The 24243-nt window shown below is 40.0% G+C and overlaps 1 protein-coding gene across 1 annotated transcript in view; it reads right to left on the bottom strand.

The window, feature by feature from the left end:
* The window catches only part of TBC1D5 (TBC1 domain family member 5), a 491706-nt gene that overhangs the window by 214272 nt on the left and 253191 nt on the right, over positions 1-24243 (bottom strand). Inside the window, exons 7-10 of the mRNA XM_065398859.1 lie at positions 14738-14846; positions 12635-12724; positions 12453-12524; positions 9655-9722 (exon numbers count right to left, since the gene is read on the bottom strand). Coding sequence (XP_065254931.1) covers positions 9655-9722; positions 12453-12524; positions 12635-12724; positions 14738-14846 — 339 coding nt within the window. The remainder of the gene's footprint in view (positions 1-9654; positions 9723-12452; positions 12525-12634; positions 12725-14737; positions 14847-24243) is intronic.

The raw sequence follows: 24243 nt of genomic DNA, 5'->3' as shown, positions 1-24243 counted from the left end.
AATCATTCTCACTTGAGTCAGATGAGGAAGAGGATGAAACTTCTGGTCCTGAACCATCAATGTCACAGGATCCACATTTTCTCCCATCCTCCTCCTCTGAACCGCACCTCATAACACAAGGTGAACTGAATGACCTTGTCAGGGATTTGGAACTACCCAAGAGTAAGGCAGAGCTGTTGGGCTCCAGACTACAGCAGTGGAATCTCCTGGCAGGTGATGTTAGGGTTTCCATGTTCTGTGACCGTCAAAAGGATCTTGTCCCATTCTTCTTCATGGAAGGTGATCTTGTAGCCTGCAACAACATCGATGGTGTGATGGCAGCCCTCAACATTGTTCACGATCCAGATGAGTGGAGACTGTTCATTGATTCATCGAAGACGAGTCTTAAAGCTGTTTTACTGCATAATGGCAATGTTTTGCCATCAATTCCAGTTGGTCATGCAGTCCATATGAAGGAAACCTATGACAACATGAAACAACTTTTGAGGTGCATAAACTATGACCAACATCAGTGGCAACTTTGTGGCGATTTGAAGGTTGTTGCTCTCTTACTTGCTCTCTTACTGCAGACTGGATACACAAAGTACTGCTGTTTTCTCTGCGAATGGGATAGTTGTGCAAGAGATTCCAACTACATCAAGAAAGATTGGCCACTCCGACAGTCATTGGAGCCTGGGAGGAATAGTGTTCAGCATCCACCACTTGTTGAATCAAGGAAGATTTTGTTACCACCCTTACACATCAAGCTGGGTCTGATGAAGAACTTTGTCAAGGCCATTGACAAAACACAAGCAGCTTTCAAGTACCTCCGTGGAAAATTTCCAAGGTTAAGTGAAGCTAAAATAAAGGAAGGTGTCTTTGTTGGTCCTCAGATTCGTGAACTTCTTCGAGATGATGCATTTGACCATGCACTGCGTGGCAAGGAAAAGACGGCACGGAAAGCCTTCCAGTTAGTGGCAATAAATTTTCTCAGAAACAACAAGGCAGACAACTACAGGTTGTTGGTGGAAAACCTCCTCAAGGCATACAAAAGCCTTGGTTGCAACATGTCACTAAAGATACATTTTTTGCACTCTCATCTAGATTTTTTTCCACCGAACTGCGGAGCAGTGAGCGATGAGCACGGCGAGCGATTTCACCAGGACATTGCAACAATGGAGAAACGCTATCAGGGCAAATGGAGCCCATCAATGCTTGCAGACTATTGCTGGACAGTGACAAGAGATGCTCTATTTAATGAATACAAGAGACAAGCCAAGAAGCGCCGAGTAGACAGTGAATAGTACTAAACTATGTACAGAATAGTTTTTTGCCTTTTGTTTCATAATACATTTTTATTTCTATAACCCTTTTGCTGATTTTTAAAGTGTTACATAAACAGGACAGGTGAAATATTATCATGTAAAGCAACCATAAACACATGAAAAGACCTAGGTTTACAATTGATGATTAAAACTCTACTATCTACACAACAGACATAGACATAAAATGTAAAAACTTAAATATCTTAGAAACAGTAGCCAATCAGTTGTTTTAATTGTCATATTTGAATTCAGCACATCAAAATACATAATAAATAGCACATTTTATCTCTGAAGCAGACGACTTCTCAAAAATTGTAGACCAGTGTAATGGGAGTTGCATTCACAACTGAAGAAATAATAGGGTTCCTGAAGTTCTTGAAGTCTAGCAAACTCCCATTTATCCTAGTCCTGTTGAACCTTTCTATAATGCCTAATCATCCTATATCAGATTTTCAGAAGTGGCAGTCTGGGGGACCACCTTAATTTCAAGAAATCACTTGATACTTTTGCAGAAATAAAATTTATGACAGGAGAGAATGAGCTATGAACAAGTGTTAAAAAACTTAAGAGGCAGGAAATAGAAGATGTCAGAAGGCTGGGGAAAATCCTATTGCCCAGTAATCCAAGGCAATGAAAATATTAATGTGTAACTACTGGCAAGCAATGTATTCCTGTACAATCTGCTCCTGGAACATTCAAAGGAGAGGCAAACTGAAGGATTTAAAGTTATACAGGATGTTCCTCAAAAAATAAGCCCACACCAAAGCAGCCTGGATTTGAGAAGGCTCCACACTTGCGAGAAATAGTGACTGTTTGAAACAGTAACAAACAAAAGAAGAGGGTACAGTGCAGAGAACTAGACAAAGGAATAGAACAGGGGTGGCCAACTTGAGCCTGAGAAGGTGCCAGAATTTACCAATGTACATTGCCAAAGAGCCACAGTAATAAGTCAGCAGCCTCCCATCAGCTCTCCCCCGCCACTCCCAGAGCTTCCCACCTACCGGCAGCCCCGCCAATCAGCGCCTCCCGATCAGCTGTTTCATGGCGTGCAGAAGGCTCGGGGGGGGGGAGGAGCGAGGGCACGGCAGGCTCAGGGGAGGTGGCGGGAAGGGGTGGAGTGGGGGCAGGGCCTGTGGTAGAGCCAGGGGTTGAGCGGTGAGCCTCCCTCCCTTCCCCCCCCCCCCCCCCCGGCACATTGGAAAGTTGGTGCCTGTAGCTCCCGCCCCAGAGTTGGTGCCTATACAAGGAGCTGCATATTAAATTCTGAAGAGCCGCATGTGGCTCCGGAGCCACAGGCTGGCCACCCCTGGAATAGAAGAACACTTCAAAAGATAACTCAGAACTGTAGTGTCTATTGGTCAGCAGACTGATTGTTGACACTTATTCCTGAAAGTCTGCTTAATTTTTCTAGTAATTAAAATAAACACACAGCAGTGGCTGACAACTCTCAAAGAATGCCTTGTGTTTAAGTTTTCACTTTCCAGGCTGTGAATTGGTGCATATGTGAAACCTGGTTGTGTGTGCACAACCAAGTATTTTGTGTATATTACATAGGAACAAACGAATAACTATGTTATGTTCAATGTCTCTACTGTCCACCTCTAAGAGTGTGAAAATGTAAACACAAGCTGCTATTTTGGTGTGATCACCCAAATATGGCAGGTTTTTCTTCTTTAACATTATAACACTGGGCAGATTATCAAGATTAACACGCCAAAATCAATTCTATTAAATTACTCATGGAAATGTTTTTGCTTCAATTAGATTTAAAATGTGATACTGAGGGAGAGATGTGAGGGGTTGAAGTTGTTCCTTTAAAATATCCAAAAATTTGGGCAAACATGCATTTTTAACGTAAAACTGAACTATGTTTTAAATGTGTATTGGAACAGCCTCTTCTAACCTTTTCCTCTATCATAGATGATAACAGTGAAAGAAGGCTATAGCAGAACAGTTGAGGGAGGAGATAAAATAAGTGAAATACTGCAATTGGGCTCATTATTCACACTTGTTTTGTTATTATTGTGTTGACCATTCAAAAGGAATTTGCAGATATACAATGGAATAGATAGATTAGATAGACAGAGGTTCAGATGGTGCTCAGGGGTTGGAACAGTTTAATTATCTCAGGTCTTTAGCATCAGTTCCTATGTCAGAAACTATAGTCCAAAAGGAAGCGTAACACGAAATATCTGCTTGGAGAAAGACAAGTGAGTGATTATGGATAAAACTGTACAGTGCCAAGCATAATGGGGCTCTAGGTGCTACCAGACTATAAATTATCCAAAAATAAAAGCTTCATGTAAAGTAAAATATGAACAGGACATAAGGTACTCCAGTTAGCGCAGTACTTCTGCCTTCCATTTCTGGCTTTTGCACTGTCTTCTTGTGCCTGGCTGTGTAAATTACTTAACTCTATGGCTTAGGTTAACCAGCTGCAAAGTGGATACAATACTGCCAACCCCAAATGTTAAAAAATGAGAATTATTTGGAAATCATTTTAAAGACAAACTTGGTGTTCTTTCATTTAGCTGCTGGTTTTTGAGCCATTAGGGTTCAGTGGGATCACATTTTCATGCTTTTCGCCAAACCATGAGGGCTAGAACCATTTCTTTAAATGAAAACTCAGATTCTCACATATTCATTTGATTCCAGTAGCTAAGATTAAGAAAAACACCAATTATAATGAGACTTGAGAGAAAACTGTGAGAGTTAGCAACACTGTGGGTACTCACAAAAATAATAAAGGCTTAATTATTTAATGCTCGAAAAATGCTTTGAAATCCTCAGATGTGAGCCACTATACAAATGCCAGATATTGAGGCACAGTTAGGTGACTTGAAAATGGTAGCATTGAAGATAACAAGCAAGGTATTAGGCAGTGCCATTACTACGGATTTTAGTGTCCGAGGCGAGCAAGCATATTAGTGCCCCCAACTAGAGTCCTGCGTGGGACTATTTTTTTTAATTCCGCTCCCATCCTGCCCCACAATACCTACTCCCACCTGCTCCCGCACTGTTTGTTGAATTTTTATCCCACTCCCACTATTAAGGCAGCGGGTCCTGCAGGATCCCAATCCCAGAGGGCAGCGGGACTGGGATCCCGCAGGTCCTGCTGCCATAATAGTGGGAGTGGGATAAAAATTCAACAAGCAATGTGGGAGCAGATGGAACTGGGAGCAGGTATTGGGAGCGGGATTAAAAAAAAACAACCGTCCTCCCATGCTGCAAACAACATGAACGTCCCTGCCAGCAGCCTCCACTCTCCGGCTGCCCAGCTCTGAAGGCAGCGCTGCCAGCAGCAGCAGCACAGAAGGAAGGGTTGCATGGTATGGTAACTGGACCCGTGGATCCCAGTCCCACTGCAGGTCCCTTACCTTTTTTTTTGTCCACCCCATTTTTTTTGCCTCCTCCCCCACCAGCTTTGTGCCCTAAATGGCTACCCCGTTCACCCTGCCCTGGTTGTGGCCTTAGTATTGGGCTGAAGAATATAACATTTTCCTGGCATTTGATGGGAAAAATGTTAGACCAACAGTTGGAAACTTGTATGCATTTGTAATAATCACATTACTGTAAAGGAAGGACACATCTGAGACTTCAAAGGTACAGGACAGCAGATGGCAATCAATGTAATTTAGGATTTTGAAGATATTATTTATGAAGGACTGTTATTCAGCCCTGCCCAATGGAGTTTAGGAAAGAAAGAAACAACGAAAACTCAAAAATACACAAAAGATATCTCTGAGTATCTAGCAATATCAGAGATTCTGGAAGGAAGGATAATAATGAACTCATGAATAAGCTGGCTGAAGTGTTAATCATGGTAAATGCAAACACAAGAGACCATGATGCGTAAGAGAGAACTATCAGCTCAGGAAGAATTTTGCAGAGAATATTAGTGTACAATTAAAGTCTTTTTTAGAAGTACAGTACCTTCAGATCAAAAGAAGTAAGAAACATTTTAGAAAAAAATAGGATACTACGTCTAATTACAGCTCAGAGTGAGGATCACATTAAAAACAGGTATCTTTTCATCATGTTTTATTGCAGCTAGTGGGAGCAAATGAATGAGCACTGAAGTCTGCTTTAAAAAAAATACCCTCACTTCATACAAGTGAAAGTCAGGGTGAGTGAATTGTTTTCCTAAAAGTTAATTTAAGATATTTAGGGGCTCCAGAGGCACATTTTCTTTCTTTTCTCAGACAGATCCCCCACCCTCTGCTCTACTGGGCCGTACTTTATCAGCATGGGTGGGAAAACCCCACCAAGGATTGCATAAACTGCCAGAAGTGCAGAAACTATTGCTACTATTTCAACAATTTGGGGTTGGAGGAGGAAAGAAAAGAAACTGTCCCTTTCCCCAGGAATATTGGGCTACCCAAAGACAACACGGGGCCTGTGAAGAAATGAGCTTCTAGGCACCCCAAAATAATTACATCAGATAGGGGAAAGACAGCAGCAGGCACAGTGGGGGAAAGAGAAAAATACCTCTCCCCAAAATAAGAGGTTGAAACTATAGTAAAAAACAGATTTATCAGACACACAGATTAACACAATTTGTTGAGGAAGAGTCAAAACTGCTTTTGTAAAGGAAAATCATGCCTCACCAAGGTACAGAGAAGGGCAACAAAAATGATTAAGGGTATGGAACAGCTTCTGTATGAGGTTAAAAAGACTGGGACTGTTCAGCTTGGAAAAGAGATGAGTAAGGGGGGGGGATGTGATAGAAGCCTATAAAATCATGAATGGTGTGGAGAAAATGAATAAGGACACATTATTTACACCTTTACACAACACAAGAACCAAGTGGCACCCAATGAAATTAGCGGGGAGCAGGTTCAAAACAGACAAAAGGAAGTACTTCTTCACACAACACACCATCAACCTGTGGAACTCATTGTAAGGGGATGTTGAAGGCCAAAAGTGTAAGTGGCTTCAAAAAGAGAATTCAATGAGTTCGTGGTAGATAGGCTCATCAACTGCATAGATGCTCCTTTCTTCCCAGCTCTCTCATAACCTTGGAAAGATGGACAAAGCTGCTCTACTTCACCTCCCCCAACCTAAGTTGCTTTTCTTTGAAACAATAGCAGCTGCCACTACTTCTCTTCAGACATATAGATCTTGATGTACAAATCCATTTTAGCAGCAGGCAGAGGTTTTATTGTAAAAGGGAAAACACAGGAGATGGTCCAGTGGGCATCCCTACAAATTATTTTAACTTGGAATGTTTGAGAGACAGGTTCAAGACTGGCTATTCAGAATCCTAACTTAAAAGAAAAGAAGGTGATGCCAGTGAGTGGACTGATATCTTAGTTTGAGTACACAGATGTATCCTCACAAATACAAAATAATTTGTACACATTTTATAGCATTAAAATAATTTTTTGCATATGAGGTGAAACAGTTGGTTTCTGAGACGGAGAGCTGGGAAGAACTTTTATAAGCTATGCTTTAGCTTCTACATATTTTATTAATAGAAAATACACCAGCATTGTTCTTTAGTGCATTTGCTGAATGACAGTAATTAATCATGCCTTTCTTACATCGACTATGAGTAACTATTGTGTATGCTCAGATAGGAATTTCTTTTTTAGTGGAATAATAGAATACAGTATGATAGTGGCAGGCTGGTAGTGGCTGCTATATATAATTAAGTTTAGGTTAGTACTTTCGTTATAACCACCTATTTTCACAGCTTTCTGAAAAGCTTCTCATTTGAGGCAGAAACTAACCATGCTTGGTTAAAGCTCAGAAGTGAATATTTCTGTAAAGCTGCAGAAAAATCAATTCTGATACCTCTCAGCTCTTGGATAGCGAAACAAGAAACTTCATCATTTAGATTCTCATCACGAATAACTTAAAATTGGCTTATCAAAAATCTTTAATACTTTGCTTGTAAATAGTTCTTATTAAGGAATAGGCCCCTTTCCCAGATTTAATTTGAAAAATATTCAAACAAATTATTTAAAAGTCAGTTCTGAATATGCTGAATAACCTGCTAAAATTTTAGTAGGGCCTAATAAGCCAGGCTCACATTCTGACATTCCCAATGCAGTGTTCCAACTTGGCTTCGTGGGGGATTGTAAATGTCTGCTTGAAACATACACCATAATTCTCAAAAAATGCAAATTACAGTTATATCTTTCTGTTGCTCTTTCAGGTATGCAGCTGCCATATTAACCCAGCCTTGTAGAAAAATGTTTTCAGCAGTAGAAAATGTATGAATTCACCTCTCTCACAGTCCCATTTATTTAAATTAATTTTGAAATTTAAAATTTAGAGCCTATTACAGAAACTCCAACCTAAAAAAAAAAAAAATCACATTTCTGTCCAAGTTTATTAATGCTTACTATTGTTACATTTAAGATTACTATAACTGAAAGATTAAAGAAAATGATTTTTTGCAGTTTTTCTAGTGTGGTTACTTTGTGCTTGTGTATGCAGCTGATTTCTCAGATTCACATGTATATCAAGCTAATCCATTTACTCTGTTGGATTGTGAGGGTATTTCATGCAATAACAAGGTAAATGAAAACTTTTTTAGAATGTGAAAATCACAAAAATAGCACCCCAAACCATTTTAAATTTTGTATTTATCTGTAAAAAGCAACAGAGGGTCCTGTGGCACCTTTAAGACTAACAGAAGTATTGGGAGCATAAGCTTTCGTGGGTAAGAACCTCACTTATCTGAAGAAGTGAGGTTCTTACCCACGAAAGCTTATGCTCCCAATACTTCTGTTAGTCTTAAAGGTGCCACAGGACCCTCTGTTGCTTTTTACAGATTCAGACTAACACGGCTACCCCTCTGATATTTATTTATGACATTTAAAATTGATAGAGTCCCATTAAATGCTAACACCCTGGCAGTTTAGCCTACCTTCCGCCCACCCATTTTTAATAAGAATTTAAATGAAAAATTATGAATACAACATTAAAAACTGTGTTAAACACAAAAGCCAGGAAATGTAAACTCTAACATTTTCATAGAAAAATTAACTCATCCACTTTACATATAACATGTTTTATGATTAGCTAGGCAATTAAATAAGTATGTACCGTATGTGCAATGTAGGTAAATTAATGTTACTATGAGAATTTTAACTTTCACATTTCATGACTTATTTTGATACTGATGACTTGTGATGAAGCACTTATTTTTGGAAGTAGACAACATTTTGGATAAATGGCCATGCAGAATGTTCATTATTCACATTTATTTAGATAAATGGACAACAAAGATATCCATTCATTGTGCTCCATTGCCAACGTCAGAGCAGTCTGGACTTTATATTCTTCTTTTACAATGGTCCTCTAACTACCATATCTATCACTATACTAATGTTCATTCCCCACTTATAGTTTAGATATGTATATATTTTAATCTTAGAACATCCTGAACCATTTCCATTTACAAACAAAAATTACCATCTGTGAGAACTTACATTAAAGCATATTCAGATTTTAATTATACTACAGACAAAAATGCATTCAAACAGGTCTAGGGATGGACATACAAAATATTCCAGAAACCGATATTAATGATTCTTCCTTATTGCTTTGTTTTTATCCATTTATATAGTAAATGAAATGTGTTAAAGATAAGGTTTTTTAAAAGACTGAGACCAATACTATCTTATTTCAAGTTATAAGTAAAATATATGCCATATAGTGTAGTAACATGTCGCATATTTAAAAAACTATAATTGAATTTGATTAGATTTACACATTACAGTCAGTAATCCAACCCTGATAAAATATTTTCAGGAACTGGGTATTCTAACTCAGAAAAGTTTCTAAACAGGAATAACCTAAGGGTCAAAAAGATGAAAGAATAGTCACAGAGATGTTAGGGCAAATTTTAAAAGGCATCTGTGACAAACAACACTAGAAAAATGATACTTAAAAATAGAAATGCTAAACTTCTCTCGATGAATGACATTTCTCACTAATTACATACTGCTTTTTATTATTGATTGAATAAGTGTTAAGAATTACAGAAAATCATCTGTTCAATCTTTTATTATGAACATAATTTAGTCAAAAGACCTGTCAGTTATTCTTACTCAATTTTTGTTTCATACAGAAAAGTATATTTTATATTTAATATAACATTTTCTAATATCTTAATTTAGGAGAACTTCATTTCAATACCATCAACAAATCTCTAGAGTTTAATATTTAACTCAATACTTTTTTCTCCTTTTTCTCTCAAAGAAAACTTTTCCATACACGCACACACCAATCCTTGTATTGTAATAAAATTTTAGGTCAAGAAACACAAAGCAGTGTACACAGCATAAAAAAACAAAGTTAGAATTTTATAAAGAAAGTTCCTTATAGGTCTACATACGTTCTTGTCACATCTTGTTCAATCATTGCTCGAAGCTCTTTATCCTGGAAAAATTTGTTCCAAAGGGACTGAAAAAAGGCAAAATAATTGCATGAAACAAAAAAATACTACAATACCTTAGTCTTGTATAGAAACTTCTATCTGCAAAGTGCTGTAAAAATTTAACCAATTAATCCTCAGCATTGCTGGGAGGTAGGTATTATCACTATTTTACAGATGAAGAAAGAGACAGCTAGGTTAGTGACTTGCCCATGGCCTCACAGTAAGTCAGTGTTGAGCAGGGATTAAAACTCATGAATTTCTGGCCTTCCTAGCTCCATGCGCAACCCACTGGACCACATTAATTTTCAAGTATTCAGAAGCAGTTACAAATTGGCTTAACTTGCGCATTGGCCAATTATTAGCAAGTGAACTATTGAGCCCTGGCAGAAATAAATCAAGTAGGGAATGCATGACAATAAAATACGAGTCACACAAAAGAGATCTCTCTAGTCCCTCAAATACACTATGCAAAGGAGAGTCTCATATGTGGAGTAGAAGGAGATAACTAATTATTAATGTAAAAAAGCCTAAATTGAAATATAGTTTAAATTAACTTCAGTGACTTCTGTATCTGTACTTGTACTCCTCTTTTTCCTCTGCCATCCAGATCCCGTTCACCAACCCCTCCCAAAAGCTAACCTGAATGAAGACTGCTCATTTTACCCTTCCAATTTCAGTAAGGCCCTAGAAAAGAGTCTTTGCTGATAAGACACTGTGAGGGAGCAGGAAAACACAATCCCCACTGCTAAAAAAGCCCAGGACAGCACAAAGGTGTGGTGGATCTGGCTACCCCATTGGATATAAGGGCACAGGTGCCGATCTACAGGTGCTGCAGCACTCCCTGGCTTGAAGTGGTTTCCATTATATACAGGGTTTACAGTTTGGTTCAATGGCTCTCAGCACCCCCACTATACAAATTGTTCCAGCACCTCTGTATAAGGGGACGCATAAAGGTGGACCGCTGCTTTATTCCTACTTTTGATTTGGCACTGTGAATTTGTGGTGCATATGAACTCACTTGGTATTTGCCCTGCCATATTCACTTTGACTTCTCATTAGCCTTTTTTCACCCACAGTGCAGAACGGAGGTTTGGAGTCCCTTTGTACAGACCACCAATACAATAGAAATGCGATGACTCCAAGGCTTGTGTATAACTGGACCTACGTTTGGGTCTATTGCATGTAAAGTCCCTCCCCGTTTTCAGGCTATAGATGTTCCTATTTTCATTATCGGGCTTTTGATGTTCTGTTTCATAACTGAATTGTCCTTTCAAATGTCTCTCTATACAACACGGGGAACATAGTAATAAATTAAAACACATCAGTTATTGGTTATTAATTTGAGAACAAAACAGAAATGCACAGAACACTGCTCCAGCACAAATATCTGTAAAACAGATGCACATTCCATAAATCCAGCCAAATAACTGTATTTCTCTTGTGAATTGTCATGAATTATTTAGAAAATGTTAAAACCAAAATTTTCCAAAACAATAACAAGTTGGAAAAACGGTGATTAATAAAATAGCTTAATGCTATACTACTGTGCAATAGACACAGCACTACTAAGAACAGCTAAGATCTTCAAAAATGGGTGGCAAAAAGTTAGGCTACTAAATCTAAATGTACACACCTAAGTGGCTTGATATCAAAAGTGCTGCACTCCCACACCTCCTGCAAACTTCAATGAGAGTTGCTGGCTACTCAGCATTTTTGAAAATCAGGCCAAATGTGTTTTTCATGTTTTCGGTGTTACTTTAAATTCTAGGTCTTTCATTTTGCAGGAGTTCCTCGATAACAATTACTTAATTTCTCCTCGCTTGCTATGACCTATAGAAAATAATCCCCTACCAGCAAAGAGTACTCAAGACTCTAGAACAGTGGTTCTCAATCTCTTCTTTACCAGACACCTCTTCCATCCAGCAACACAAGAAGGGCAGGGTGGTTGCTAGCCTTTGACACCTGTTGAGAGTCACAGCACTGAGGCCGAGAACCCCCGGCCTAGAATGATAAGTTCGCGCAACCCTGTGTGTAAAATGAAGTCTTTAAATGACCTCAAAGGAGTGGGAGTTGATGATCTTTTTCATCCCAGTTCTATCTCATTATACCAATTTTTTAACTATTAAATGGCAGAGAGAGAACATAATAGTAAACATGTTTTAATAATACAGTACTGAAAGCAATTCATCCCACAATTTGAGTGAGAATCTTCATGCGTGGTAAATCACCAATCAACCTACAAATATTTTTCTGGACATGCTATCTAACCAACTCAATTGATATTAATGTACAGCATTTTACATCTATTTTGAAAAAATAAAGAATAATAATTATTTTAACAGGCAATATTTCAAAATATGCAGCAAATCATTATTAGTTCCATTGCATATTCACTTAGCAATAATTCATTTGGTTTTAAAAGTGCAGACATTTCAGTAAGAGAGCTGATGATACAAGTCATATTACATGGCCAACCAATTGGCCAGATTCAGTGGAAGTGGAATCAAATCCCAATATTGATCTCTTACTCAGCAACACATCAGCAGCTGGGAGAGTTGAATAGGCAGCATACTTAGCTCCTGGAGAGGGAGCACCAACTGCTCAACAGCAGCTCAATTTAGGAGTGGCACTATAGTACTCCCATTTAGTCTTCATTGGCCAGGAGCTCTCTTATTGCCAATCTGATGATGAGCACCAAGATTTGGTTGTTGTTGTTGCATGCACAATATATATGATACAAGTGAGGCTCAGCTTACCCCCTCATCTTGTGAAAGTGGATTGTTGATGATCAGATCCTGCTGTCCAGCTTTCCGAGGGTTTGTAATATGCTGGGGGGGAAAACAGAACATGGTTTCTACTTTCGGACTTCTCTCATATCGGAAGTACCGTTCCAATATCCAGGCATAGGAGTGGAAGATGCTTTTTATATTCTACTTACTATTTCTTTAATCTTGTTATACCATGTTCTTAATTTTGAAGTTTTATTTATCCACTGACTTCTGTCTTGTGGTAGAACATTTAGAAACAGCTATCAACAAAGGAAAAGATATATTTGTTAGAAAGAGAAGAATTTCATCACCTTAATACTTTCCAAATAAAAATCCTATAGGACAGTCTAAATCATCTCAAGGATGAGAAGTGATATTAAAAAAATAAAGATTCTACACAAGTATGATACAGTAAAAAACCTAGAAGTGATATCCAGGCATCAGAATTTAATCTCCAAAAACAACTAATAAGAAGCTAGAATCTAGTTCTGAGATACAACAGAAAGGTCCAGCAACAATCTATGGGGCAGAACCTCAGCTGGTATAAATTGTTAGACCTCCACCGAAATCAGTGAAGCTATGACAATTTACATCAGCTGAGGATCTGCCTTTACAGATTCAGGTTCCCAAAACAGATAAAAAATATAGGAAGAGATCAAAGTAGAAAAATACAACATTGGAGCTGCAGGCATAGCATGAATGGAGATGATGCAACATATTTACAACCAATGAGATTATAGAAGAGAAGCTAGGTATTCAAAAATATATTCTATCTGAGATAAACTGGAAGGACAACTGTGGACAAAAAAAAAAAGAACATCCTCCACACTTCTTTGAGGTAGTTTACAGGCCTGACTTTGCAAGATGAGGTTCAGAAAATATGTAGTCTAAGCTCTGAATTTTATAGGATAAATGTTCTTTTATATTTGTGTGTTGGAGAATCAGACACCCAGGGATGTAAATTTCCCCCTTTGAACTGGGGAAGATTATTTGAACTAGATGTAAGATATTGACAAACATTAGTACTATTTGCTCATTTTTAAAAGATGTAAAAGTTTTCTTTTTTAAACATTCTAAACTAGTCTTAAAATAGTTAGGAGATACTGTCAAGAACATAAATGCCTCCAAACAATTCTTTTTAGAATATTCAATATTAAGAACTTAATGAAAACTTTGGACATTTTCAAACACGAATCCTAAAAATAGGCACTTAAATCCACACAGTTTCCCAAATTAAAATGGCCTGATTTTCAGAGGTGATAAGCCCCTCTTCATTTAATTTAAATGGAAGTTGTCGGTGCTCAGCATCTCTGAAATCAGGCCATTTTTATTTAGGTGGCTAAATACAGATTTAGGCAACTAATTCTAGGACACAAGGAAGAATAGGCTGGTACAAAAATGTTTGGGTACAAATTCTGGGGCAGCCATTTTCCTGCCCTTCCTGAAGAAAAATATTTTTTATAAAATTGTAAAACTGTTTAATATTGTATACATTCGATTTCTTTGGAGACTTTCACGTACTCCGTGTATTTTACGTTTCTTTTTGTAGGTCTTTGTGCTAATGTCAAGCTGAAAAACTTCCACCTCAAGTGAAGTAACTTAAGTTATCACTCATCACATACAGCGAGTGTATTGGGGAAGACGTTCTCCTCTATCAGAGAGAGAAAGCCCTGACCTCTGTGTTACACATTATTTTAGATCTCCATCCTGTGTATCTCAATATTATTTATTTTTCCCAAAGAGGAAAAAAGGTTTCTGATGGCCCTTCTTGTTTTGCATGACTGGAAGTTCCTACATTATCCAGTAACTACAAAAAGGCCATGAATCTCCTAATTTTCTCTTTCTTATTGGGAAAGATTCTCCAGTTGCTGCTTAGGGAGAGGCAGTACGTAGGTTATAAACAAGTCAAAGTTAGTCCCTAAAATATGAATTATAGGCCAAAGTCCCCCTTTTCACTCAATATGCGTGTTTTCAATGTAAAAACAGTATCAGGAAACATGGATGTGTCACACGGAATTGTACACTAAAAATAAAATGCTACGCAACACAAAGATGTTTTTTCATATAAATCCTTCACTATCACCAGTAATTCAGCTTTAAGGCGACACAATATGATTAGCAAATGTCCTATGAATTATAAAATGGATAGGAAAACATTGGAATGAAGTCTCTTGGAAAATTCAGTAATTCTTTGCATCAATAATTTTCCAGCGCATCAGGTAATGTGTTGATATATTGCAACCACAAACTGTAAATAAATATTTTCTTCTTACCTTCCAGCAAACACTACGGAACCTGCTGCTTCTCAGCTGCCCATTAATCCCCTTCAGCCGTATTGTTGCCAAGTAATTGTTGTTTACAAATAGTTCTTCCCATTCTTTACTACATGAAAGAAAAGAAGGAATGAACATTATTAAAAACCCTCAGCTGACTTAAGGGCTATATCACACTAAGTAATTTTGGATAAGCAGAAGGAAGGGAACTTTTTTAATGTATATATTTAGTTGTGTACTGTTTCTAAACGCATGGCTGTCATTTTGGACACATTTCTTCTCTGGATTTAATGAATATGTAGATCGCTATAATTATGCCAGCAACTGAAATTCATAATGTCTATGGAGGCTATTCTATTTTCTCTAAAATGTTGGTACTGCAGTTCAGTGAATAAACAAGAAAAATGAATATTAATATAAGCACATTCATGTTTCAGCCATAGACAAAGAGGTACCTATTCCAAAAATATGCAACAGAAAAGTATACTGTTGACTGTATTAGTTCCTCACATGACATATTTGCATAAATGAACCTTCTTTTCTTCTTAATGTCAAGCTGGGCAGTTAAGCATAATAGAAGAGGACTTTCTTTAACATTTAGTGCTATTTACTATTGAAATCACTTCAACTTCTTTCTACATGATCAGTTTTAAAATTTTAACAGGTGCTAGCAAATTTAAAAAAACATCAAAAAATTAAAAAGCCTCACTGTATAAACTGTTAAAGGCAAGCCTGAGTACCTTGCAGTACCTATGGCTGACTAGATAAACAACCTAAATATGCCTCCCAGGCATGCAGACACCAGGGGCCTAACACCTGTGCCTCATTAATATACAAGTAAATCTGCTCTACTGGGAAACAATTGGAAATTAATTGTCCCAAACCATTTACTGAGTTTGAATAAAAGAATTAGACCTATATTTCGTACATCTTCCTCTGAATTGAATCTCAAGAATACTACTAGCCACTTGATGATCTAACTAAAGTAACCCAGACCTTCTCAGAAAGACTTCCTGAAGTCAATCACAAATTCAAATAGTAATTTTACTGTAAATCATCAGGGACACATTCATGGGCATATGTGCCTCAGCAGCGTGTTGTTGTTGTTGTTAAAGTTATGTCCTTCTCTTAGGAGATTCACTTGGTTTCCTAGAAAGAAACTAAACCAGAAATGGAGAAATCACTCTTCATCTCAAGGTGTAATCATATCAGATCTCATTGCCTAAATAGGGTCAAGCTAAGTCAGGCAGGTGCTGTAAGAACTTCTCCTCTCCCCCCCGCCCCGTTCCTCTGAGATCATTCTGAACAAATACCCCCAAATGTGACTGTTGGGGCACTATGCTGGTGGAGTTAAGAGGAGGTGAATTTCTCATAGCATTGTTTTCTACCTTAAGGAGTTACTTCTAGGCCCAGTTCCTTGGCTGCAGCTGAAGAGCTAAACAAAATTTGGGGTGGTATGTGAAGGCTGCTTTAAGAAATCTTTGGGCTCCTCCAATTTTGGTCTGTCTGGGCTAAAGGTTGCTTTAACTTGTGCCATCTCCCAACAGCACCAAAGGGCTCTAGGGTGACCAGACAGCAAGTGTGAAAAATCAGGACGGGGGTGGGAGGTAATAGGCGCCTATATAAGACAAAGCCCCAAATATCGGGACTGTCCCTATAAAATCGGGACATCTGGTCGCGCCTAATGGGCTCATATGGCAGCAGATTGCCAGGGTGCATGGGAGTGCCAGCTCTGACCCCTACAATGTCAGCCAGAAGGGGGTATGACATGATAGAAGTCACTGTGCTGGCTCTATACCAGAGGATCTTGCTTCTATGCTGGCTATTCTGGCTTTAGGGCTGCTTTGTGCTGGATGTGTAGTGTAAAGTGGAAACAGTTTAATGGAGAATCTGGCCCCTGTTTAAATTTAAACATGGGTAACTACAGTATTCTGCCTACCTAAATTCCCCTGTGGTTTCTACTGGATACAGTATTCTTCATTTCCTTTCCTAACCAGTTTTGTAGCATCACTGATGCCATTATAACAGCTGCCAAGCAGGTCTTATTATATACACACTGGATCAAATGCTGGTGTCAGTTACAGTTTTAAAAGTGAATTATATTCACTGAATTACTCTGCACTGACATGGCCATGTCAGCTAGGGTGACCAGCTGTCCCAATTTTATAGGGACCATCCCGATTTTTGGGTCTTTTTCTTATATAGGCTCCTATTACCCCCCACCCTCGTCCCGATTTTTCATATTTGCTGTCTGGTCACGCTAACGTCAGCTGAGTTAGTGTAGATGTAAGCGAGTGTAACTGAGAACAGAATCTGTCCCAATATGTTTATTACAGAAGTTGCCAGTGGTGACTGTTTTACAGCAGCTAATTTTTTTTTAAAGTCTCACTATAACTTAGATTTCACATATCAGTAAAACTTCCAAAACATTCCTCTGCTTTTGTGCTGAAAATTTCTAGGCTTGCTCTCTGTCTAAGTTATTTTGGAAAATTTGAGCAAAATGACTTCAACAGTTTGAGTTACTGGAGTGGAAATGATATATTTTTCTCTGTGTAACTACATTCTGAAGACATGTTTTCAACAGGCCTACAGTAAAACAGCTGAAACTAAAATCTGGCAAGTACATAATCCACACCCTGTTTGGACTTGTGGAAAAACAAACAAACAAAAAAGTTATAAGCAACTGCAAAAATTACTCTGAGCACACTCAGTAGCAGAGTTTAACGAAGTTCTGCCCCCGCTGGACATGACTCAACAATGCTCTTTGACCAGCCAGGCATGCACAGAGGTTGCTGCTCAGACATTTTACATGATGGAAATTTAGCATTTATTTGGAATTTAACACAAAATAAGCCAGGAAAACTAGCTTTAAATCAGAGACTGAAGAAGATAAAGTGTTTAAAAAAAAATCAAAAATCCCACAATTTTCAGGCTATTTACCATATTGGTGACATTCTACAACATTCAGCAAATATTTAGCTTTCATTTTTTTAAAATATTTTTTAAAAGATTTTCTTCAAAGATGATGTATCCTCCACAAAGTAAACTCACACACAGGTGCTTCATTAACCCAAGTTTGCAGAAAATTTCCAAGTCAAAATTAAATGAGCAATGAAGATTGGAACTCAGGTCTACCACACCCCATTTGCTTCACTGAGGTGTGAACTTCAAAAGCCAGTTGGAACCATTTAAACCAGGGGTAGGCAACCTATGGCATGCGTGCCAAAGGCGGCACACGAGCTGATTTTCAGTGGCACTCACACTGCCCAGGTCCTGGCCACCGGTCCGGGGGGTTCTGCATTTTAATTTAATTTTAAATGAAGCTTCTTAAACATTTTAAAAACCGTATTTACTTTACATACAACAATAGTTTAGTTATATACACCTCTACCCCGCTATAACGCGACCCGATATAACACGGGTTCGCATATAGCGCAGTAGCAGCGGGGCTCGGGTGGCGCTTTGAAGGGTCCAGGGCTCCGGCTGCTGCGGGGAGCCCCGAGCCGTTTAAATCACCACTGGAGCCCTGCCGCTGCTACCCCGGGGCTGCAGCTGCGGGGCTCGCCGGCGATTTAAAAGGCCCGGGGCTCTGGCTGCTGCAGGGAGCCCCAGGCCCTTTAAATCATCGCTGGAGCCCTGCCGCCCCTACCCGGGGCTGCAGCAGCGGGGCTCCGCCAGCGATTTAAAGGGCCTAGAGCTCCCTGCGGCCGGAGCCCTAGGCTCTTAAATCACCGCTGGAGCCCTGCCGCCCCTACCCCGATATAACGGCGTTTCACCTATAACGTGGTAGGGATTTTCGGCTCCCCACGACCGCATTATATTGCAGAGAAGTGTATTGTAGACTTATAGAAAGAGACCTTCTAAAAACGTTAAAATGTATTACTGGCACACGAAACCTTAAATTAGAGTGAATAAATGAAGACTCGGCACACCACTTCTGAAAGGTTGCTGACCCCTGATTTAAACCATTAATAAGCAGAAGCAATTGTTTTATATCATACTAGAAAATTAAATGCAAAAGCATGTGTTGATACATTTGGATTGCATAATTAAAATAAAGGAAAATGCAAATTTTAATATTTGGGCTGTCTTGCACGTATTTTATATTTTATATTCCTGTTTAACGGGTTAAATGTGTAGCCTAATATATTAGTGGTCATATTTTAAAGTTTACATTATAAAATATGCAGCTGAAATAATGTTACTTATAGAACCTCAACTTCTACATTTCTTACCTTGCTTTTGACTGCATCTTTAATGGCAAATGTGTGCCATAGAAGTATTATTGGAGTGAATTTGGGATAGCTGCATTACTTACATGTGAAAAAGTACTCTATGCTCATGAATGGGAAGGGAGGCAGATCTCTGGAATGAAAGCTTAGTCTGCAGGTGGCTAAGGAGTCAGCTTCTCTCCCTTAGAGCTCAGTGGCTTAGTGGCTCTGGGAAGAAGGATAAAGGAGTTTGAGGCACAAGTGGTGTTCTCGTCCATCCTCCCTGTGCAGGGAAAAGGCCTGGGTAGAGACCGCCGAATTGTGGAAGTCAATGAATGGCTACGTAGGTGGTGTCGGAGAGAAGGCTTTGGATTCTTCGACCATGGTATGGTATTCCAAGGAGGAGGAGTGCTAGGAAGAGACGGGCTCCACCTAACGAAGAGAGGGAAGAGCATCTTCGCAAGCAGGCTGGCTAACCTAGTGAGGAGGGCTTTAAACTAGGTTCACCGGGGGAAGGAGACCAAAGCCCTGAGGTAAGTGGGGAAATGGGATACCGGTAGGAAGCACGAGCAGGAGAGTGCAAGAGGGGAGGACTCCTGTCTCAGACTGAGAAAGCGGGACAATCAGCGAGTTATCTTAAGTGCCTATACACAAATGCAAGAAGCCTGGAAAACAAGCAGAGACCTGGAAGTCCTGGCATAATCAAGGAACTATGATGTCATTGGAATAACAGAGACTTGGTGGGATAACTCACATGACTGGAGTACTGTCATGGATGGATATAAACTGTTCAGGAAGGACAGGCAGGGCAGAAAAGGCGGGGGAGTTGCATTGTATGTAAGAGAGGAGTATGACAGCTCAGCGCTCCGGTATGAAACTGCAGAAAAACCTGAGAGTCTCTGGATTAAGTTTAGAAGTGTGAGCAACAAGGGTGATGTCGTGGTGGGAGTCTGCTATAGACCACCAGACCAGGGGGATGAGGTGGACAAGGCTTTCTTCTGGCAACTAGCAGAAGTTACTAGATTGCAGGCCCTGGTTCTCATGGGAGACTTTAATCACTCTGATATCTGCTGGGAGAGCAATACAGCGGTGCACAGACAATCCAGGAAGTTTTTGGAAAGTGTAGGGGACAATTTCCTGGTGCAAGTGTTGGAAGAACCAACTAGGGGCAGAGCTCTTCTAGACCTGCTGCTCACAAACCGGGAAGAATTAGTAGGGGAAGCAAAAGTGGATGGGAACCTGGGAGGCAGTGACCATGAGATGGTTGAGTTCAGGATCCTGACACGAGGAAGAAAGGAGAGCAGCAGAATACGGACCCTGGACTTCAGAAAGGCAGACTTTGACTCCCTCAGGGAACTGATGGGCAAGATCCCCTGGGAGAATAACATGAGGGGGAAAGGAGTCCAGGAGAGCTGGCTGTATTTTAAAGAATCCTTATTGAGGTTGCAGGAAAAAAACATCCCAATGTGTAGAAAGAACAGTAAATATGGCAGGCGACCAGCTTGGCTTAACAGTGAAATCCTTGCTGACCTTAAACGCAAAAAAGAAGCTTACAAGAAGTGGAAGATTGGACAAATGACCAGGGAGGAGTATAAAAATATTGCTCAGGCATGCAGGAGTGAAATCAGGAAGGCCAAACCTCAATTGGAGTTGCAGCTAGCAAGAGATGTTAAGAGTAACAAGAAGGGTTTCTTCAGGTATGTTAGCAACAAGAAGAAAGTCAAGGAAAGTGTGGGCCCCTTACTGAATGACGGAGGCAACCTAGTAACAGAGGATGTGGAAAAAGCTAATGTACTCAATGATTTTTTTGCCTCTGAATTCACAAACAAGGTCAGCTCCCAGACTACTGCACTGGGCAGCACAGTATGGGGAGAAGGTGACCAGCCCTCTGTGGAGAAAGAAGTGGTTCGGGACTATTTAGAAAAACTGGACGAGCTCAAGTCCATGGGGCCGGATGCGCTGCATCCGAGGGTGATAAAGGAGTTGGCGGATGTGATTGCAGAGCCATTGGCCATTTGTATCTTTGAAAACTCATGGTGACCGGGGGAGGTCCCGGATGACTGGAAAAAGGCTAATGTAGTGCCCATCTTTAAAAAAGGGAAGGAGGAGGATCCGGGGAACTACAGGCCAGTCAGCCTCACCTCAGTCCCTGGAAAAATCATGGAGCAGGTCCTCAAGGAATCAATTATGAAACACTTAGAGGAGAGGAAAGTGATCAGGAACAGTCAGCATGGATTCACCAAGGGCAAGTCATGCCTGACTAACCTAATTGCCTTCTATGAGGAGATAACTGACTCTGTGGGTGAGGGGAAAGCAGTGGATGTGTTATTCCTTGACTTTAGCAAAGCTTTTGATACAGTCTCCCACAGCATTCTTGCCACCAAGTTAAAGAAGTATGGGCTGAATGAATGGACTATAAGGTGGATAGAAAGCTGGCTAGATCGTCGGGCTGAACGGGTAGTGATCAACGGCTCCATGTCTAGTTGGCAGCCGGTTTCAAGCGGACTGCCCAAGGGTCGGTCCTGGGGCCGGTTTTGTTCAATATCTTCATTAATGATCTGGAGGATGGCGTGGACTGCACTCTCAGCAAGTTTGCAGATGACACTAAACTGGGAGGAGTGGTAGACACGCTGGAGGATAGGGATAGGATACAGAGGGACCTAGACAAATTAGAGGATTCGGCCAAAAGAAACCTGATGAGGTTCAACAAGGATAAGTGCAGAGTCCTGCACTTAGGATGGAAGAATCCCATTCACTGTTACAGACTAGAGACCGAATGGCTAGGAAGCAGTTCTGCAGAAAAGGACCTAGGGGTTACAGTGGACGAGAAGCTGGATATGAGTCAACAGTGTGCCCTTGTTGCCAAGAAGGCTAACGGCATTTTGGGCTGTATAAGTAGGGGCATTGCCAGCAGATCGAGGGACGTGATCATTCCCCTCTATTCGACATTGGTGAGGCCTCATCTGGAGTACTGTGTCCAGTTTTGGGCCCCACACTACAAGAAGGATGTGGAAAAATTGGAAAGAGTCCAGCGGAGGGCAACAAAAATGATTAGGGGGCTGGAGCACATGACTTATGAGGAAAGGCTGAGGGAACTGGGATTGTTTAGTCTGCAGAAGAGAAGAATTAGGGGGGATTTGATAGCTGCTTTCAACTACCTGAAAGGGGGTTCCAAAGAGGATGGATCTAGACTGTTCTCAGTGGTACCTGATGACAGAACAAGGAGTAATAGTCTCAAGTTGCAGTTAGGGAGGTTTAGGTTGGATATTAAGAAAAACTTTTTCACTAGGAGGGTGGTGAAGCACTGGAATGGGTTACCTAGGGAGGTGGTGGAATCTCCTTCCTTAGAGGTTTTTAAGGTCAGGCTTGACAAAGCCCTGGCCGGGATGATTTAGTTGGGAATTGGTCCTGCTTTGAGCAGGGGGTTGGACTAGATGACCTCCTGAGGTCCCTTCGATCCCTGATATTCTATGATTAGACACCTCAGTTCTCTTTCTCTTCTTTGACGCCTGTATTACCCTCTTGAATATAAAGTGTTTTCATATGTATGCTAAGGAATTTTAGATTCCAGCTTGCTCCGTTCACGCATACTCTCTAAGTTACAAGAAAAAACAATGAGCTCTTAGAAATCATCTTTGACTGGGTCACTGGTCTAGTGGATAAAGGGAAGCTGTAGATTTGGTATATCTTCATTTTAATAAAGCTTTTCACATAGTCCCAAATAACATTCTCATAACCACACTAGAAAAATGTGGTCTAGGTTAAATTACTATAAGGTGGGTGCACAACTAGTTGAACGGCTGTATTACAAGAATAGTTATCAATGGTTCGCTGTCAAACTGGTAGAGTGCATATAAGTGAAGGCATGCAGGGGTCAGTCCTGGGTCTAATACTATTCAATATTTTCATTAATGACTTCACTAATGGAGTGGAGAGTGTGCTTTAAAAATCTGAAGATGACATTAGATCGGGAGGGGTTGCAAGCACTTTTGAATTCTAATCCTGTCCTCCAAGCAACTTTGACAAATTAGAGAATCAGCCTGAAATCAACACAATGAAATTCAAAAAAGACAAGTGCAAAGTACTTCACATAGGAAGGAAAAACCAAACACAACCACACACTGAGTTCCCATTTTGGGAATAAACTGGCTAGACTGAATAACAGCTGAAAAGGTTCTGGGGGGATAATAAGTGGATCACAAAGTAAATATGTCCCAGCAATGTGATACAGCTGTGAAAAAGGCTAATATTCTGAGATGTATGAACAGGAGTGTCCTATGTAAGACACAGGAAGAATTATCCCACTCTACTCCGTTCTGGTGAGGCCTCAGCTGGAGTACTGTGTCCAATTCTGGGCACCACACTTCAAGAAATATGTGGACAAACTGGAGCGTGTTCAGAGGAGAACAACAAAAATGATAAAAGGTTTAAAAAACCTGACCTATGAGGAAAGGTTAAAAAAACTGGTCATGTTTAGTCTTAATAAAAGATGACTGAGGGGAAACCTAATAACAGTCTTTAAATATGTTAAGGGCTGTTATAAAGAGGACAGTGATCAATTGTTCTCCATGCCCACTGAGGGTAGGATAAGAAGTAATGGGCTTAATATGCAGCAAGGGAGATTTAGGTTAGATATTAGGAAAAACTAACTATAAAGACAGTTAGGCTCTGGAATAGGCTTTTCAGTGAGGTTGTGGAATCCCCATCACTGGAGATGCTTAAGAACAGGTTGGACAAATACCTGCCAGGGATGAGCTAGGTTTACTTGGTCCTGCCGCAATACAGGGCTCTGGATGTGATGATCTCTAGAAGACCCTTCCAGGCCTACATTTCGCAACTCTAATTCTATGAATCTGCAGGAGGAGACAAATGCCTTCTTTTAACCAGACTTTTTTCAGAAGGATCAGATGTCAGTGGATCAAACAATTAGGTACCCGAGATACTGGGTTGTAGCAAGAATCAATTACTGATTATTTCTAATACCTATCCCATGAAACGAGGAGAGGTGCCTTGTTCACAAAACTGAAGTGTCTGTCCCATGCTTCCTCCACTTGGAAAAGGTATGTGTGGAAAAGGAGTAGGTACCATGCCTAAGTGGACTCCTCTGATCCTGTGTCCTCTACACCTATTTTTCTCACCTACTCTATTTGGATGAAGAAAGGTTAATGCCCTTCTTCTGGAGGACCTGAATGATCTTATCCACTAATCAAGTAAAATGTATCCTACAGCAAAATGCTCAGGACATAAGGCATTTTCTTCTGGAGATGAGCCTTCCATGGCCATGACCACATGTAC

Source organism: Emys orbicularis, chromosome 2, assembly GCF_028017835.1.
Source record: "Emys orbicularis isolate rEmyOrb1 chromosome 2, rEmyOrb1.hap1, whole genome shotgun sequence".
Taxonomy (NCBI): domain Eukaryota; kingdom Metazoa; phylum Chordata; order Testudines; family Emydidae; genus Emys; species Emys orbicularis.
Note: the sequence above shows the minus strand (reverse complement) of the source record. Positions and strands in the feature narration are given on the sequence as shown.